The sequence below is a fragment of the Uloborus diversus genome, chromosome 8 (assembly GCF_026930045.1).
Source record: "Uloborus diversus isolate 005 chromosome 8, Udiv.v.3.1, whole genome shotgun sequence".
NCBI classification, from domain to species: domain Eukaryota; kingdom Metazoa; phylum Arthropoda; class Arachnida; order Araneae; family Uloboridae; genus Uloborus; species Uloborus diversus.
In genome coordinates this window covers 99631065-99649057 of record NC_072738.1, presented here as the reverse complement: position 1 = coordinate 99649057, position 17993 = coordinate 99631065, and the positions used below count along the sequence as shown (strand labels likewise).

General features: G+C 31.5%; 1 protein-coding gene across 1 annotated transcript in view; it reads left to right on the top strand.

Moving 5' to 3' along the window:
- LOC129228508 (protein 4.1-like) overlaps positions 1-17790 on the top strand; it is a 109165-nt gene extending 91375 nt beyond the window's left edge. The window contains exons 13-15 of the mRNA XM_054863188.1: positions 8058-8249; positions 11218-11487; positions 15439-17790. Of these exons, the coding sequence (XP_054719163.1) occupies positions 8058-8249; positions 11218-11487; positions 15439-15621 (645 nt within the window). The 3' untranslated portion in view covers positions 15622-17790. The remainder of the gene's footprint in view (positions 1-8057; positions 8250-11217; positions 11488-15438) is intronic.
- The last annotated feature ends 203 nt before the right edge of the window (positions 17791-17993 follow it).

Genomic DNA, 17993 nt, shown 5'->3' with positions numbered 1-17993 from the left:
TACATGTGAAGCATTTCAAGTAGGTGTTCCTTTTTTTAAAATATGAAAACTTCCAATTTATATGTCTTACTGCTTGGATTTAGCTTCCTTTTGTGAATTTCTATTTCGTATGCTATTAGGAAACATACATATATACATAATGCATGCCTTATTTCATATTGTGTTGCATGGTATGCATGCTTTATTGTTACTTGTGCTGAATCTTTTGGAATAAGTTCAATTTTAAGCAACAGTTATGTTCTTTAAATTTTATTGATACTGAGGAAACAAATATTAATTTCCTAAGCCAGGGATACATCAATATGAAAATTTTTAAAACGAGGTGACTATCATACCCTGCTCGTAATCACTCACCAATCTCTGTGAGCTGCAAGCATTTCTATTTGAATCTCATTGCAATTTAAACTTACCATTATCGTTCACTACATACTAACTATATAGCAGATGTGGGTTCAAAAGTAAGCTCATAATAAGAATATATTCTGGACACTAAATGTTTTCCCCCTTGCCGGAATGAAACGATAATGGCCCAAAATTTGGTGATTGTGACTAAATCTCAAGTATCAAAATATTCCCCACCATTAAGTGCCTGCTTTAACTTCAAATGAATTAGTAGAATAAATGCAAAAATAGTATTCAAAAAATTTGTACTACAATGCTACTCCATCATTATTTTAATCTAATGCAAACTTTTGATCTTGCATATTTGATCTGTTTCAGCCTTCGCTTGAAATTTTGAATGTTGATTTAGATTATGAAGTTTAGCCGACATTTGTACCTCACAGCATTTCAACGTTTTCATCGACTGCTGCAATGCCATTATTAGATTTTTATAATATAGTAATATATATATATATATATATATAATGCATATAAGCAGTTACTATATGCGTGAGCTGCTGCATGGTATTAAAAAATATTGTGATTCTTTGTTGTAAAACGTGTTTTTATAGTGAAACTCATTTTCGATGTTTTTACCCCTTCCCCTTTCCTTTACTCCAACTACCACTAAAACTTAATTTTCTAAAACAAAATTCAGGTGGTGTTTTCTTTATGAAAATAAACTGCTGTTATTTTACTGTAATAAAAACATGCCGAATTACATTCTTTATAATGCACCATGTCAGTATTTCTTATTTTTGAAAAGTTTCTGAAAATTTACATTTTCTATATTTAATCTAAAAATTGCATAAAAAGATAAGAGCAGTTTATAACAGTCAAGATAAATAAAAGTTTATGAAGCTTGGCTTTCATTTACTGATTTCTACCGTACCAAATTTATAGAGGTTAATAGACTTAATTTATTGGTTGTGATCATGTAATATTTCAGAATAGTTTTTTGAATTTTTCTAATTTTTAAGAGATTACAAAACTTAAAAAAGAATATTAATTGATATCAATTATTTTTATCTAATTTTTAAATTAATGAAAAAGGTATGAAGCTTTAAGAAATCCCATAAGATAACATTAAAGGCTGTTTAGAATAGTTTTTGCCTTTTGCACTGAGCATAATTCAGAGTTCTATCCAGACAAATACTTAGACTGGCACACATTTGTTCACACCATGTGTGTATGCATTTGCGTATGTTACGCTTGATTGTGTTCATAAAAGAAAACACTATCTGTACGTCAAATTTTTAAAATTGTCTAATTTCCTTGTTTATTGTATCTGTCACCCTTACTTACCTCATGTATATGAATGTGTCTAATCTTTCTTTGTATTTATTTGCATGCTATGTTCCTCTGACACCATCTTTTGCCTGACTTTTGCATGTACTGCCTTGTGATTCTAACTTCCCATAAACTGTTTTCTGGTGCCATTTTTGCATAAAGGCTTCTCGAGATTTAGAAGCATATCAGAAATTTTGGCCACAGGATAGAATCCACAGGAAAAGTGTGGTTTCAGATACAATGGTTCAACCACGGCTCCATGGACACGACTCACCTCAACGCTGTTTGAATTTGAGAAATAAATCTTCCTCTGAGAAAGAAATCCAAGTGAATCTCTTGAATACAAATGGAATATCTTTGCGTAATACAAGAATGGCGCCATCAAAAGGGGAAAGAGTTGCACCAATTGCGAAAGATATTGTGGAAAATGGCAGCCTTAATGGATCTCTTTCTTCTGCTGCTAGTATGAATGAGTATGAGGTTGATAATAACGTCCAGAGACCTGTCGATAGCATTGCAACAAGTAATATTTCAAATGCATCATCAACTAAAAATTTGAGGAAAATTATCATAACGGCAAATTGTTCCGTTCTCGATGAACCACTTAAAGCAGACAAAAGTAAACTTGAGTCTCCACATCATTTGCAAGAGCATAAAAACAAGGATGGAAATTTCATTTCAGTTAAGATTTATGATTTTATTCAAAATAATAAATACTTTTTTCCCTTTTCAGGTTTAAATTTTTATTGAAACAAAATGGTTCAATGAAAATTTATAAAAATGTTCTTGAAAATTGAGTATTCAGATGTTACTAAAAATGGATGTTGTATGATTTGTGGAGGGAGAAATATATTTTACAAAAGTGGCATTACATTCTGAACTAGTTAATATTAAGATGAACTAGATTGCATAAAAATGATTTTTTAAATCAGGATAGTGAAAAAGTTATTGTACTTTCTGTACGAAATACATATTTTTAATGCTAGCGAAATTGATTTTCAGTTTGGCAAACAATATATTAATAATGCAACAAAACAATAATTTTGTAATTGCATTATTCAGCTATTTTATCAAATTAAACATTTTATTTGAAATAAAATTATATGACAAAAAAAAAGAAGAAAAGCTTGATCAATAAGTATTAGTTGTTGATCTTTGTTGAGAAATTGAATGTGGGTGAAGCAACATTGTGATACACAAAGTTGGCAAAATAATCTGCATATTAATGCAAATTATTATGCAATTTTTAGAACAATACAACTTTCCTTTTCTCATTCAATTTTATCAGTGTTGTATTTTAAGTAATGCCTCCTGTGGTTTAAAAAAAAGACTCATGTTAATCAGAAGTGATAAATACTAAAAATAAATATATAGTGATATATATATATATATGGGTAGTTCCACATGAAATGTTTTCTTACTTGTAGATACATTATCATGTGGTAATTTTTCTGATCAATGTTACTCTTATTTATCTTTTATTTTCAACTTCATCTGCACTTTGCAACTATTTTTTTTTTTTTTAAATTTGATGATATTTCAATTTTTCTGCTTAGTTAGATTAGCAATTTTCGTCTCTGATGCATTGCTTACTTTTTGCTTTTACGAGATAAAATTTGAATACAGTGAAACCTGTGTATAACAATACTGTCTATAATGATAACCTGCCTATAACAATATTTTTTTGGCCCCAGCAAAATGTCAGCATGAATAATCAAACTGTCTATAATGATAACCTGTCGACTACGATATTTTTTTAGGTCCCAACAGTATCGTTGTAGACAGGTTTTACTGTATAGAGCTTTACAGAAAATTTAAAAAACATACTGCTACTTTTTTACCATATTTACTATTAAGAAATATATTTTAATTTGACAATTTAATTATTATTATTAGTCAAACTCGCTTATAACGAGCCCTGATTTGACGAGAAGCGGGATTTAAGGAGGAAATCGGAAAGATTTGGTTGCTACAATGTTAAGTCCATGGGAGCATAACTCACTTTTAATGAGCAAACCCTGCTTAAAAGAAGCAATATTTTTGTGATTCATAGAATTTCCACTTATTTCTAGTTCAACTTGTCCTTGGAAAAATTCCTGTAACTTTCAGATTCAAATTAATGCAGATGAAAAAAATAATGAAGGCAACGACTATAATAACAAATGTGAAGAGTTGGAAGTTGAACTGCCCTCAATATGTTCAATGACTTTTTACGTGCTTAAAAACTTGAAACATTTTTGCAGGAGTATTTTTCAGGCGTTGAGTATATTCCTTGAAAATCAATGATACAAGAAAGATACAATGAGACATTTCAAAACAAATGAACGGAGTTCATCAGGAATTTACAGAAATAAAAAAGAGAAAACGAAAGTATGTATGTATATTTATGATTTTTTCACAAACCCACTTGTTATAAGCACTAGGTTATAACAAGCAAATAACAGCAAAGAGGGTGGTCCCTTCGCTCTCCTTATAAGCGAGTTCGACTGCTTTTTTTTTTTTACTCTCAAGTGCATGCAGTGTTGCCAGATGGTCAAATCCAGATTTCCCCAATTCCCTTCCAACTTTTTCCCAAAAAGCGATGTTTTCTACCAAAATTCCCCAAATTCAAAAATTATTTTTCTACTAATATTTTCAGAAAATGAATCAACTTCCTCTAATATTTTTGTCTCTTGAAAAAAATTTTTTCCCCCAAATAGCCAAATTTTCTTATAAAATTCCCCAACTTTTTTTTTCTTCCCATTTTCGCTTTTTTTTTTGTCTTTATCTTTCTTTATCTGCACTAATAATAAAGCTGAAAGTCTCTCTGTCTGGATATCTCTCTGTCTCAGGATCTCTGTGACGCGCATAGCGCCTAGACCAGTTGGTTGATTTTCATGAAATTTGGCAAAGAATTAGTTTGTAGCATAGGGGTATGCACCTTTTAGCGATTTTTCAAAAATTCGATTAAGTCCTTTTTTTATTCCAATTTTAAGAACATTTTTCCGAGCAAAATTATCATAAGATGGACGAGTAAATTAGCAAGCTATCATAACGTGGAACCGTAACGTGGGCAAGCCAATTGGCGAGAAATTCATCATGCATTATTTGTAAATATACAGGGGTACCAAAAGACCTTTTAATTTTCTACTACGGGCAAAGCCATGTGGGTGCCACTAGTCATAAATACAAGCGCCTGACCGAAAGATAAGAAATAGCCAAATGTTTTTTTTTCTACTTGCATTTACTACTGTGCTTCTGTATGTACATTTAAACTATGATTTTTATATATATTTATCTAAGAACATTCTTCATCACACTTATTTTTACCCGTTTTACGTATCAACTAGTTACTCACGCAGAACATTAATGCAAATTCCATAAAGTTGAGCAAAGCTAAACCAATGCTGTTTGATACAAACAATGTAACTACTACTTCTTGGCGCGAATCTAAATACGGAAAAAATTCTTTTTCCCTTGAGGTTTTTTCCCCCCCAGGTTTTCCCCAAGAAAAAAAAATTTCCCCAAAGAATTCCCCTCAAAACCCATTTCTCCAAAATTTCCCCAGAGCACCAGATTTCCCCAAAATGGGGAAATTTCTCCCAATCTGGCAACACTGAGTGCATGGTTAATAAGAATTACATATTATTTTAAGTGTTAATTTAAAATCATAATTATTTTGAACTGATTACATAATAAAATATACACATATAAGCACTATCTTTGAACTTTGTAGTATTAAAAATAGGCTGTTCTTGGTGCTACATTATACTGAACTTTGTAATTAAGAGGATATTCTGAAATTATTTCATGGAATACTTCTGCAGTTCTTTCCGTTTGAAGTCAAATTATTGTTTGTTGTGTCTTAGCTTCTTTTTTTTTGTGTGTGTTTGTAAAAGCTTCATTTTTCAGTTGTTAAATCTTTTGGAATTCTGCACTTAAATGTATCTTTTTAATATTATTTCTCAATAATATTCTTTGTCATGCAGCTTTTAAACAAAAGGGTTTTTATAATATTGTCGTGAGTCATGGGTGCCCATATGCAAAATTTTAAGGGGGGAGGGGGGTCAGACATTTTCCCCATGATTTAGTAGGATATTTTCCCCATAGAAATCGATTTCAGTACAGATTAGAATTAATAAAATTTGACATTTTTAATGACTTATTCATTAATGACTGGAGAAGAAATGTTCTTATATTTTTGCAAAGATAAAAGTACTAGAAGCAAGTAAGTTCTAGTTTCCAAGGTGGGGGCTTGAGCCCCCACTTGCCTCCCTATATGAGCGCCCTTATCGTGAGTTGTACTATGAAAACTGGTATAAGATTTTCAAAATCTTCCCAATTTTTTTCAAAAAAAAATGACCGATGATTCAATACACTCAAAAATATTGATGAATGGTTTTGGGGAGAGAGAAAAGGTTAAAGGCCTAATTAAGTTTCTTAGCTTTTTTCACAAAATTCATCAAAATGGTTGTGAATTAAGTAGTAATCGCAAGTGACAGTTGTATTTTTTTTTTTTTTAACTCTTTTCAGTTTAATATATTATGTCTTCCTCTCCCCCCCCTCCATTTTTTCTTTTCTTCTTTAACATTCATTAATCATTAGAGGAGGAAACTCTCACTGCTCCCTTCCCCTTATTATGTGCAGCTGTGTATTTTATCTTGCTGGTTTATCAATAGCAAAGAAAAGGGAGGGGGGAATAAAAATAAATTTTAGGAATAACTGAAATAAAGAAAGAATGTATGAAAATACAAATATAAAATAAAAGGATATATAAGGATATGTAAAGAAAATTAGACCCTTTTCTATAATAAATATTTATTGGTACACAGTCAGACCTTGATGTAAGGTCACTCGCTTATAAAATCACCCCACATATAAGGTGACTTTTCTAAATCATTCCCGGCTCATTGAATAGGAATTCTATGTTATGTCTTATCAAATATATGGTCAAGTCTTAATACATTAATTGCTTATAAGGTCACTTCTGTCTGATTTCTTTAAATGATTTCAGTGCTTAATAGAGTCACTTCCAAGAATTGTCCGCGATATACGATCTTTAAAAAGTGAAAAGCCGTATTCCTATTAATGTAGCATGTATTGCATCGAATGCATTAGAAAGTGAGTAATACGACCGTGACACTAAAGTATAAAGTAATAATGAGGGCACTCAGAGTGTACTATTTTACCAGTCATGAGAAGCCGAAGCTGCATATTTTCAGAGAATATTTAGAAAACCATTGTGCTAAAATTAAAGAAAAAAAATCTATCAGTTCAATATTAATGATAATTTTTAAGTTCGATAAGTTGCACATCAGTTCTCTGCTTAGGCATATTTGTTAGCAGTTTTACTCTACATGAAAGTTCTAAAAAATCATTTTTCAAAAGTTTTTTAATTGGTTCAAATCTATTAAACTATTATAACCTAATTACTGATAATTTTGAACGTTTTAAATTTTAAAAAGAATTAATGTATATGCATGTTTATTCCTTAAACACATGGTATAAAATCTATATTGTTCAGTTATAAGGTCACCCTGCTTATAAAGTTAGTTTCTTGAAGTTCTGAAGGGTGACCTTATATTGAGGTTCGACTGTACTCATAATTTCACACACATAAATAATTTTCTTCATTTTCATTAAAAATAATAAAGTGCTTTGGAAAATGTCCTAAACACACCTAATTTTTCTCCGCAAATGACTCCTCAATCATCAATTACAGTTTCACTTTTTTCACATCTTAGTAGAAAGGGCTACATGTCTTACGGAAGGACCAGTTTTTAGTGCAAAAGTATTATTACAAGTACTAAACAGCTTAGCATCCAGAGCCTGCGGTTTTACCTTATTTTAGGCTCATCAGTTTAGAGTAGCCTTAACAAAGCTCAAGGCAGTAAACCTCGTACAGAAGCTAATTCTGCCTTAGGTAAGGCATTGAGGTTGTTATTTGTAGCTTCAAAGGCTTTGAGTTTAACAATTTTGTTGAAGCTTCTGAAGTCAAAATGTGGATTTCAATGTAAGTAATAATTCTAGCAATAAATTTCAATAAAGGTTACATTTTCAATAGCTTTTAAATTAAGTTTCAGACATTATTTTTTTTCCTTTTCCTCCCTTTTTTTCTGGGTTAATTGAAACATTTAGCAGTGTATTAACTTATCCAATACATCACAAATGAGATAAGAAGAATGTTAGATCCCAGTTAGGTTCTCGAAAATGAAATGAAGATTTTAAAGCATATATTCTTGAAAATGAAATGAAAATTTTGAAGCATATATTCCTAAAAATTCATCATGTATGAATGAAAAATGACAGTGTTTTTTAAATAATTCACTTACGTTCACATCAGTCGAAATCATTGAAACATTGATGGATAGTTTTGATTTGTTTGTAATTATTTATCTGTTTTTCAGTCAATTGTAAATCAACCTGTGGTATCAGAATCTACTTACACTACAGTCACAACTACAGAAAGCACCCCAGATCCAACATCGCCTGAAAAGTGTTTTACAAAGAAAACGAGCACAACTAGTGAACAAAAGCAAGTGACTCAGCAAGTTTCAAAAAGCACTAAAATAATTACCTGTCCTGTGGATGAGCTACAGGTAATTTCTTCATTTTTCCCACTTTACCCTGTAAAAGAGTGAAGTGACAGGCACATATCTAGCTTTTAATTAATACAAAAACTGAACTCGGGGGAATGGGAATGAAATTTTGTGACTTAAAAAACAATTTTTTTTATGCCTAATATATGTACTTACAGTCATGTATATTTCAATTAAGAATTGAAATAATTCCAAAATAATTGGAGAATTCGGTTTTTAAATTAAGGAAACTTAACAATATTTGTTGCTAACTTTATATGCTCAGTTAGCTTGCAAAATAATTAGAAGAACAACTAAAAAGGTATGAAAAAATCTTCGGAATTTTTTTAAATGACAAGGGGGCTCTGCCCCTTGCTCGCTAACGCTCACCAACCCCCAAAGATTGTTTTGCAATCTTATTTGATTCGCAAAGATTAAAATCGTCAATTAGAAAGAAACATTTAAAATGCATAATGAGCTTCCTTTGGATCAAAAAGCACCCCTACCCCGGGTTTCAAAATAACTTGTACCAACTTGCAGAGCCGTAAGGGCTAAGGGGCTCTTGAGCATTGCATAGCTGCAGTTTTGTGCGTTTGAAAAGTCGCTTTCATATTCGTGGTCTCTAGTAATATATTTTGCTCTTTAGCTCGGGGCTTGAATTGAGTTGAGCCTAAGATTTTCCGTTTGAAACCTTTAAAGTTTGTGAATTAGAAAGAAGAAACATGCGAATCAAAAAAACGTAAATATGGCAACGCCAAATAAAACATCAATAATTTTAATGGAGATGAAATTATTCGAACTTGATGTTTAACGGCTTGTAACTTTTTTCTTTTGGAGATAGAAGCTAATTTTTTCGACCATAGGTCAAGTTAGATCTGGAGTAAAAAATGGGCGCTCTTTCCAGTGGTGTCAAAAAAGAAAACTGTGGGGCAATTCCTTCGCTTTTTACTGATAGATTTAATGAAGAAAGTAGTGCCTAAATTTTAGCTAAGTCTAAAAAAGTTCGAGCTAAAAACGCAAATAACCCCCGCCATACTTAAGTTAGAGCATTGAAATAAATTGGGTAGAACGTGGAAAATTCTAACCTTTCCAATGATATAAAATAATAATATGTGCAAGTATTTTTCACCCCTTTAATAAGCAATAGTAGACAATTTATGCAAAATTTGAGCTTAAAAAATTAATTGCAGAAAAACTAATTTGAATTAAAAAAAAACAGGTGCACACCCGCGGGGTCGGGGGGGGGGGGGGGGAGTGCGAAGTAACTTTGTACAAAATTTCAAGGCTGTAGGTGCTATGGAGTCTCCTGGATGCAGGTCCGCCACAGATTTGCTTCCAGAATTTGTTAGAAACCTTACTTTTATTTACAATAAAGAGATTATAAACGTATTTCAGAAATAAAAATCTGTACAAGATAAATTTATGCTGTGAGAATAATAGAATTTTTATTTTGTTCAGAATATTAATATAGTATAGGGGGGGACGACAGTATGGGGAAGACAATTTCGAGTTTTTCATTTATTTTGCTGCGAAACAGTAAACACTCAAGCCGACGGCAAGAAATGAACAGAAAATCAATTGGCAAAATGGCTTAGTTACTACAAGCCATGGAAGGTGATTCTGGCATGTAGTCCACAATATTTCCCCTGGGATTTTTTGTTTCCCCTGTAATATTTACTTTTTGGTAACTTACTGTCATCCTCATGTCAGCCCCTCAATAACCATGCCTATGTGCAATATTTATGACAAAAATTAACTAATTTGTTCTACAGCTGTCTTTTATGTAGCTTTAACCCTTTCAGAGCCATAAGCTCTAAAGTACTTTTTTGACATTTACAGTGTTTATTTATTTATTTTTTTAATGACACTAGGATTTCTTTGAACAAAAAAAATTTCTTTTGTTAATATTAAGATTATGATATCTAGGATAAAATGTAAAAAACAAATAAATTTATAAATTATTCATATTCAATAACTTATGAAATAAACTTGAATTTAGGAGATAACAGATGAAGTTGTCCCTTAATGATGAATTAGGGGACAACAGATGAAATAAACTTGAACAAATCGATAACCTCCACTTTTTGTAAAAAATCCTTATTTATGCTTTAATAGGGCTTAATCAATGCTTAGAATATGAATTTATATTGAACTTTTGGTTCAGTACATTTCTGATCTTGCGATGGCAGAAAACGTAACATGAGGGCCCATTCACTCCTATGGAAAACACTATCTTCTTCATCACTTTTCTCGACTTTTTGTTTTATGGAGTTAATCGATTTGGCAAGTGAGGCATCCATATGTCCTATAATAGACCACAATGGATTTATTGAGATCATGTTCTCATAATATCACATCTCGACTAATATCAAGACTCAAATCTATGTGATCTATCTCTACTCTGTGTTTAGAAGAAAATAGTTTAGCATTAAGGAACTCTAGAATTCATTGCTCCTGTTTGCCTAAAAATTCACTGAAAAACCATCTTTAATACTCTAAGCAGTCTTTCATGAGAAACCGGAGGTAAAGATAAAATTAGAATGAGACAACAAATTTTATTAACAGTTGACAAAAATGTTTCTCAACTTAAATACCACTTTTGAAGTTTCTTCAAAAGTTAAGCAGCTTTCCTTTGCATTCAAAAGAATTTACGATCCCACACAGACGCAATCCATTTCCTTAGTGAAAAATCTGCATGTGACTCTAAAACAGATTTTACTCTTTCAATAAAAACTATTTCTGCGTGTTGGCTAGATGTTTTTTGAAATGGCTCAAATTTTAAAAATATTTTAGTTTTTTCAACTTATTTGTGTGCATGCTTAAAGCAGAAGAATAAATTAACTATTTTGTGTTGCCTACGTGTGACACTACATAATTGATTATTTTGTGTGCAAATAGCACATAAGCAATTTACTAAGAAAAGTTGTTAGCTATATTTTTACAATATAATCTCACTTAATGTTTCATTCCATTTGATTTATATTTGCAGTCTGCTATTGTTAAAACAGAATCTGTGATGTACAATCCAAATAGTAAGCCTTGCAGTCCTCAAAGTACCACCTACGTCCCAGTTGTAGAAACCGAAACATGTAAAGTGTTTTATACGACTGAGCTCCCACAGTCACCTGGATTGAACTCATTCAGTCGATCAGCTGCATCATCACCATCACCTTTGCCCCTCGACACTTCCCTTCTTGGAGAAGACATTTTAAACACATCATCTGTATCAAGCAAGACACGCACAGTTGAAACAATTACAGTAAGTTTCAGTCTATTTTTGATTCTATTTCAATCGGTAAAATAGCCAGGTTGAAATCAACTTTAAACCGAATGAGCCCTCAAATAAAGATGATTATATAGTTAATTGAATTATTCATATTATATATAGTAAAACCTTGATGTCTTGAACCTCTTTATCTTGAAACCCTTGATATATATATAGTAGAATGCTTTCATAACGCCAACCTATATAATGCAATGCTCTATAAAGCGCACAACTTTTAAGGCATAAACAATAAGTTTTGCAGTGTAAAATTCCACTTTGCAATCATAAACATTCTTAGGCAAATTAAATTTTGAAACAGATTTTTATTTTTCCATCTTAATTCAAAGCTTTTAAAGAAAAAGCAGTGTTCACAGAAAGAAAAATACTAGATTGCTCTAGAACATTTATCTGCTATGCAAATTATGAAGCTAGTATAGCTACAGGTTAATTCATAAAACTTATTCTGAAGTGGAAATATATTCTGAATATATTTGTTTTAAAAGTTGCAAAATGATCTATATATCGCAAAAACCTGTACAATGCAAAAGCTCAGCTCCTGAGGTGTGCGTTATAATGGTCTTCTACTGTGTGTGTGTGTATATATATATATATATATATATATATATATATATATATATATATATATACCTTTCATTTTCCATAAAAATTCCTTGCATTACCCATTAGTTATTTCATAATTTATTTTTATCAAATTATGTCAAAATTTTCAGAGAAACAAAGTTTTACTTGCCTTTTTACCTTGGCAATTTTTGTAGTAGAACCAGTTCCGTAGACATTTGCTTGTAGTTTTTATTCCTTTGTTTATCAAAAAAGAAAGTTGAGATTGCTGTTCATTTCAAAAATCTTTCCAGTAAACTTTTCACAATAATAAAAAAACATCTATTGGGAAAAACTATGATGAAAGAAATCATTTTAAAATGAAAAAAAAAAGGAGTCTACTCAGTCTGAAGCAGCTAACAACCCCGTTTAACAATTTCTAGTAATCAGTCAAAAAATTGAATATTAGATTTTGTTACATCAAAACAGGACTGGAAATAAATTTCAAACCTAGTAAAATGTTGAAGACAAGGGCGTATATAAGGGAGGGGCTGAGGGGGGCCCGGGCCCCCTTTAAAATGTGGAAAAATTTTTAAATAAAGTTTAGTTATTTTTACTTTTAGTTGCTCACAAGCAATTTCCAAACTACAAAAAATAATAATAATTAATAAATATGATAGTGTCCATGGTAACATAATGATATATAATATACAGTATAAAGCTAGACTAGGATGCCGTGAGAAAATTCTAATTCTTCAAAGGGTGCTGCAAATCGTTATTTGAAGTTTGGGAATTCTCCATTAGAGGGCACCAGGCAATGGTGTACAGAAGGGGTCAGGGGAAACGTATCCTTTACTTAAGAAAAGAACGTGTCTTGGGAAAGCAAAGTTATTTTAACAAAAAAAAAGAAAATAACGTTGGGAAAAAAATCTCAATTCTTTCAAAAAAAAAAAAATCTTTAAATTAAATTTTTTTTTAAACAGATGCAGCTAATTGCTTAGCAAATTGAGTTCCCCTCTCTTTCTTTTACACCCCTCCCCGTTTTTTTTTTTCTTCCTAGTCAGTCTGAAAAGAAAGGTCTTCTAAATGTTTCTCTCCTTAACTCTCGTCCCCTGCAAGAAATTTAAAATTGTTCGGTTGGAGCAATAATGAAATTGATGTCCTAAGAACGCGTTTATTTAGGTGTTTTTCGGACATCAATTTCAAAACATTTCTGGAGGAGGGTCCCCAAACCAACACCCTTTCACTGAGGTTACTACCAAAAACGGTCTGAAAATAAATTAAAATTACAAATAAATTAAAATTACAAAAAAAGTGAGGGGGGTTATCTTGGTTATATGGGCCCCCTCCAAAAGAAAAACATATATACGCCACTGGTTGAAGAATAACCTGTTAATCATTGTGCAAAGAGGTCGCATAGTACATACATTTATGTGTTTTGTGAGAGTTTGTAATGTTTTTACTTTCTTCTATATCTCTAATGTATAGAAGAAAGTATTGGATTCGTGCAAATTTTCAAATTTCGATGGATTCAAACGTTTTGAGGTGTGCTGAGTTCATTTCAACCATTTTTGGAAAATGTCTGTTTGTCTGTCTGCGTGTCACATATGTGTGTGGCCGGTTTTTTGTGGCCATTCTACAGCAAAAACAACCTCATGAAATTGAGTGAAATTTGGTACACATATGTGTCCCTATGTGAACTTGTGCCCATTGGTTTTTGGCACGAATTCCTCCAAAGGAGGTGGAGCTATGGGACGTTTCTTGAGTTATGAGTGCCTGCCATTTCCCAGGAAGTAACTGGCAGAATCAAACAAAATTTGGTCCATGTGTTGCCTTTAACATGTACAGGTGCTGTTCAATTTTGGTGTCAATAGCTCAAAAAGGGGCTGAGATATAGAACGTTTTTTGTTGTCACTTGTTTAGTAGAATATTAAATAAATAGATCAGGGATTACCAACTACAGCTGCAAACTTGAGCATTTCAATAAAGAATCAACAAAAAAACATTTCAGTTAACTCATTTTATTCAACTTGTTTTTTTTTTTTTTTTCCTTTAAAACCTTGATATCTCAAAATTTCTCTTCCTGAGAGATTCAAGATATCAGTTGTACTGTTAGGTTTTCGGATTGTTAAGTTATTAAGGTAGTTATATTTGATGAGGCTTTGTTTAATTCAGCCAGGCCTAGCCCTGAAACAGATGAGTTTCTCCTACTATTTGCACTAGTTATCTCTAAGTGTTTAATTTTGGCAATTACATCCTTTTGGTTTCAAGTGCTTTGAATCACCATTGCTTTATGTGATCATATCCAAAAATGCCCAAACCAATCTACTTCCAAGTGCTTCACTCAGATCTACAAAAATACTAATGTTTATCGTTAAGATTGAGAACTTTGATACACTAACCGGTACAGATGTGATATACCCCCCCCCCCCCCCTTGGCGACACCGAATGTTTTGCACAAAATTGAAATACTTTTCTCACCAATGAGGCTATTTTTTTTTAAGCATGGCATCTTTGGCGAAACTAACCCGTGTTTGGCAACCCGAAGGCAATCTTAGATCTGTTCAAACTTGACATTAGACTCTTGCTTTTTTCGTGCAATATAACTTATAGGAAACCTTATTTTGTGTTGGTTTAAATTTAGTAGTTGTGTTTTGATGAATAAATATTAGAAAATGCCAGTTTCTTTAAACTTGACCATTAATTAAGAGTAAAATCGAATTTGGGGTGTGTCTCAGTAAGGCACTGTTTCAGACTGAGTGTGAGGATTTATACAATAAAAACGTAAGATTTTTTTTTTAGAATTAAAAAAAACTCTCACTTCTGAAATTCTTTATGTTTTTACAAAATCTTAAAAGTTTCTTGTAGTTTTTAACTTTATTTTTACTGCATTTAAATTTATTTCACAAAAATAGTACGGTAGTTTGCTCTTTTTTAGTAGAGTATGAGAAAAGTTTTTGTTCGATGAAATGCATGTTTGAAAATAGCTTTTATTTCTATTGGTACATATTTCTTTAGTAAGCTGTGATGGTAATTTGTTATTTTAAGCATTTTAAATACCTTCTAGTAATTTTTCTTTGTGTACAAAAACTTTTTAGTTTCTGGTATTTTTGAAGCAAATGTTCGCGTTGTTTTTTGCTGTGGTTTTATGTTGTTTTTATATATATATTGTGTTCTGAAGTGCTTTGATTATGTTTTTTTATCTGAATTTTTCCTGTTGGCACTAAAAAAGCATCTCTAAGAACGATGTATGACATATGACGCCATACATCGTTTTCTTGGCGATGCTTTCTTGGAGCCAACAGGAATAAGTCACCAAGGGTGGGGTATATGACATTAGTTCCCACTAACCTATAACTAAAACAAATCAATTGTTGCTCATTTTAGTATAAAACAGAGAAAGATGGAGTCATTGAAACCCGAGTGGAAAAGAAGATTACCATTCATAGTGATGGAGACCCCATTGACCATGACCAAGCTCTGGCCGAAGCCATTCATGAAGCCACACTTATGAACCCAAACTTGACTGTAGAGAAAATTGAAATACAACAACAACCTCCGAAAGCTTAATGAGTATGTTTAACTGTAGACGAAGTAGTCATTTCTAACCCTGGGAATTATTTTCGAGCTTTCATCTCAATTGTAATTTTTGACCTAAGGTGCTCATCTTCCCATCAGTTGAATCTCTTTTAAAGCTTCTTTTGATCAATCGCAGAAGAAATGTTACAAAATTTTCTATCTAGGCATTTCTTGATTTTACAATTTAATTGACTGTTAGGATTTAATGATAAAGTGGCAATTCAGGTAGATAACTTTAAGTACAGTATACACACAACTTCTGATGCATTTGCTAATGTACAAAGTTTCCTTTTAAATGTGATTTCACCCTATCTTTTTACTATTTTGTATTGTATATATTGTTAGAAGCCCAAAACGCTTTTTACTGCCATGATATCTAATAGAATTATCATGTTAAATTATTTGATATTGTCATCCAAAAATTTTTTAACAATGTTCCATATATGTAGCAAAGAAAAAAAAAGGCAGAAGTGTAATATTCATAGTATCATATAATTTTGACAAGCCATTGTGTTTCTTTCTCTATAAAATATGTTGATTTAAAAAATATTTCCAAAACAACAAATTTTCCCTTATAACTGAAATACAAAACTTTAAATTATTTTAAGCTGAAATAGTATTGATTTAAAAAGCCATAGAACTGTTTTGAATGATTGGAGAGTTTTAGCTTGGAAAACGTGTTATACTGACAACTACAGAAATGAACTTGTATTGAAACATCAGGGAATTAGCATAATCATGTTTATACAAGCACACCCAGGGCTTTAGTTTAGGGAAAACATGGGGGAGGTGGCCCCCCGAAATATTTGGGTTACTATTGTAAAAAAAAAAAAAAAAAAACTTTTGAAGTAAATTAATGTCTACCTTTTGAATTATAGGTGGTATAAGTAATCTAAACTAAGCTTTCTTGGCCTAACAAAAAGTCATCAATGGTGGCATCTACCCAATATGTTTACTGAACACACCCGTAATATTTAAAGGAAAAAATATCTTTTTTGAGTGATTTGATAAAAAGAGAAATTATTATGCATTTGTTTTTCATATTTTTTTACTGTGCACCACTTTCCCAAAGTCAATTAAGGATGTCATATGCATTTATTTTTTATTTAAGAACTATATTTTCATATTGAAAAAAAAAAACTCATTCAAAATGAACCACAAATATGACCCAAATTATTATTTGGATAAACTGCATATGGGAAATGATTCAAAGTGAAGCTTTATATACAATATTCAATGCATATTTAGGAACATAAATGATGTTGGTATGGCCCATGAATACGGTGCAGACATCTAGTGTTATCAGAGGGAATTTTATGAGCCAGTTGGCATTTACAAGGCAGTGGTGGAAGGCTATGAACAACCACCATGAGGTCAGCTGGTGTTTCATGTTCATTTGAATTTAATAAGGCTTTAATTCTAAAAATAAAAAACCTTTGCATATTTTTGAAGAGAAAAAGGGAATTTTGTCTATCATTCATCCTTTCCTCATCTTGTCTGTTACTGGATATCAGTAGATTTGTTGTTATCTCTTACTGGAGGATTGGACTTTTTTTTTCAAAATTGAGCGAATAAAAATAGAATTAAGTAACTCAGAAGATCCAGAAGCAGCCAAACGTTAGATGAGATGTAGTTGCATGAGAAAAAAATAGTCTAAATAGTCTAAATACATTAAAAGACTCAGAAAATTGAGTTAACCTGAGAGCGATGCCTTAAGCATATCTGTGACTGTTGCCGTTACCCTACTTTTATAATATTGATAATCAGTTGCTTTTGTGCCATAACTCTTTTAACTTTTTGAATTTGCATGATTATATTAGAAGTTCCAGTTCATATGTTAATTTTAAATGTGAATGTACGGAAAATCTATTTCAATCTCCTTTGTTATGTAAACTATCAAATATTGCATCCATTAATAGTGTAATTATGTAACTTAGCATTAGGGCCTGAACACTGTGCCTATGAAATAAAACTACCTTCATGGAATTTGGTATCCTTCCCTCACTCCCGTGCCCTCTCCATTCTCTAAAAGGCTTCCAAAGACTGTGATATTTAATAGAGTGAATTTTTTTATTTCAATGATAGGAATTTGAATTAGAAGAAATTCACAAACATCAACTACTAAACTTTATTAAAAAATATTATTATTTGTGTTTGTATATTTTATAACATTATTTAGTTATTATTATTTTATAAAGGAGGATTGAATCTATCAAATTCAAAAATGGATTTGAAATTATGTGATTTTAAGTGCATCCTGTGATTTTATTTGTATTAAAAATTAAACTAGGAAAAATGTATTGTGGCTGTTTTTGTATTTTTATGCATCACCAATCATTTTACAAAATTTTCAACTTTTTATG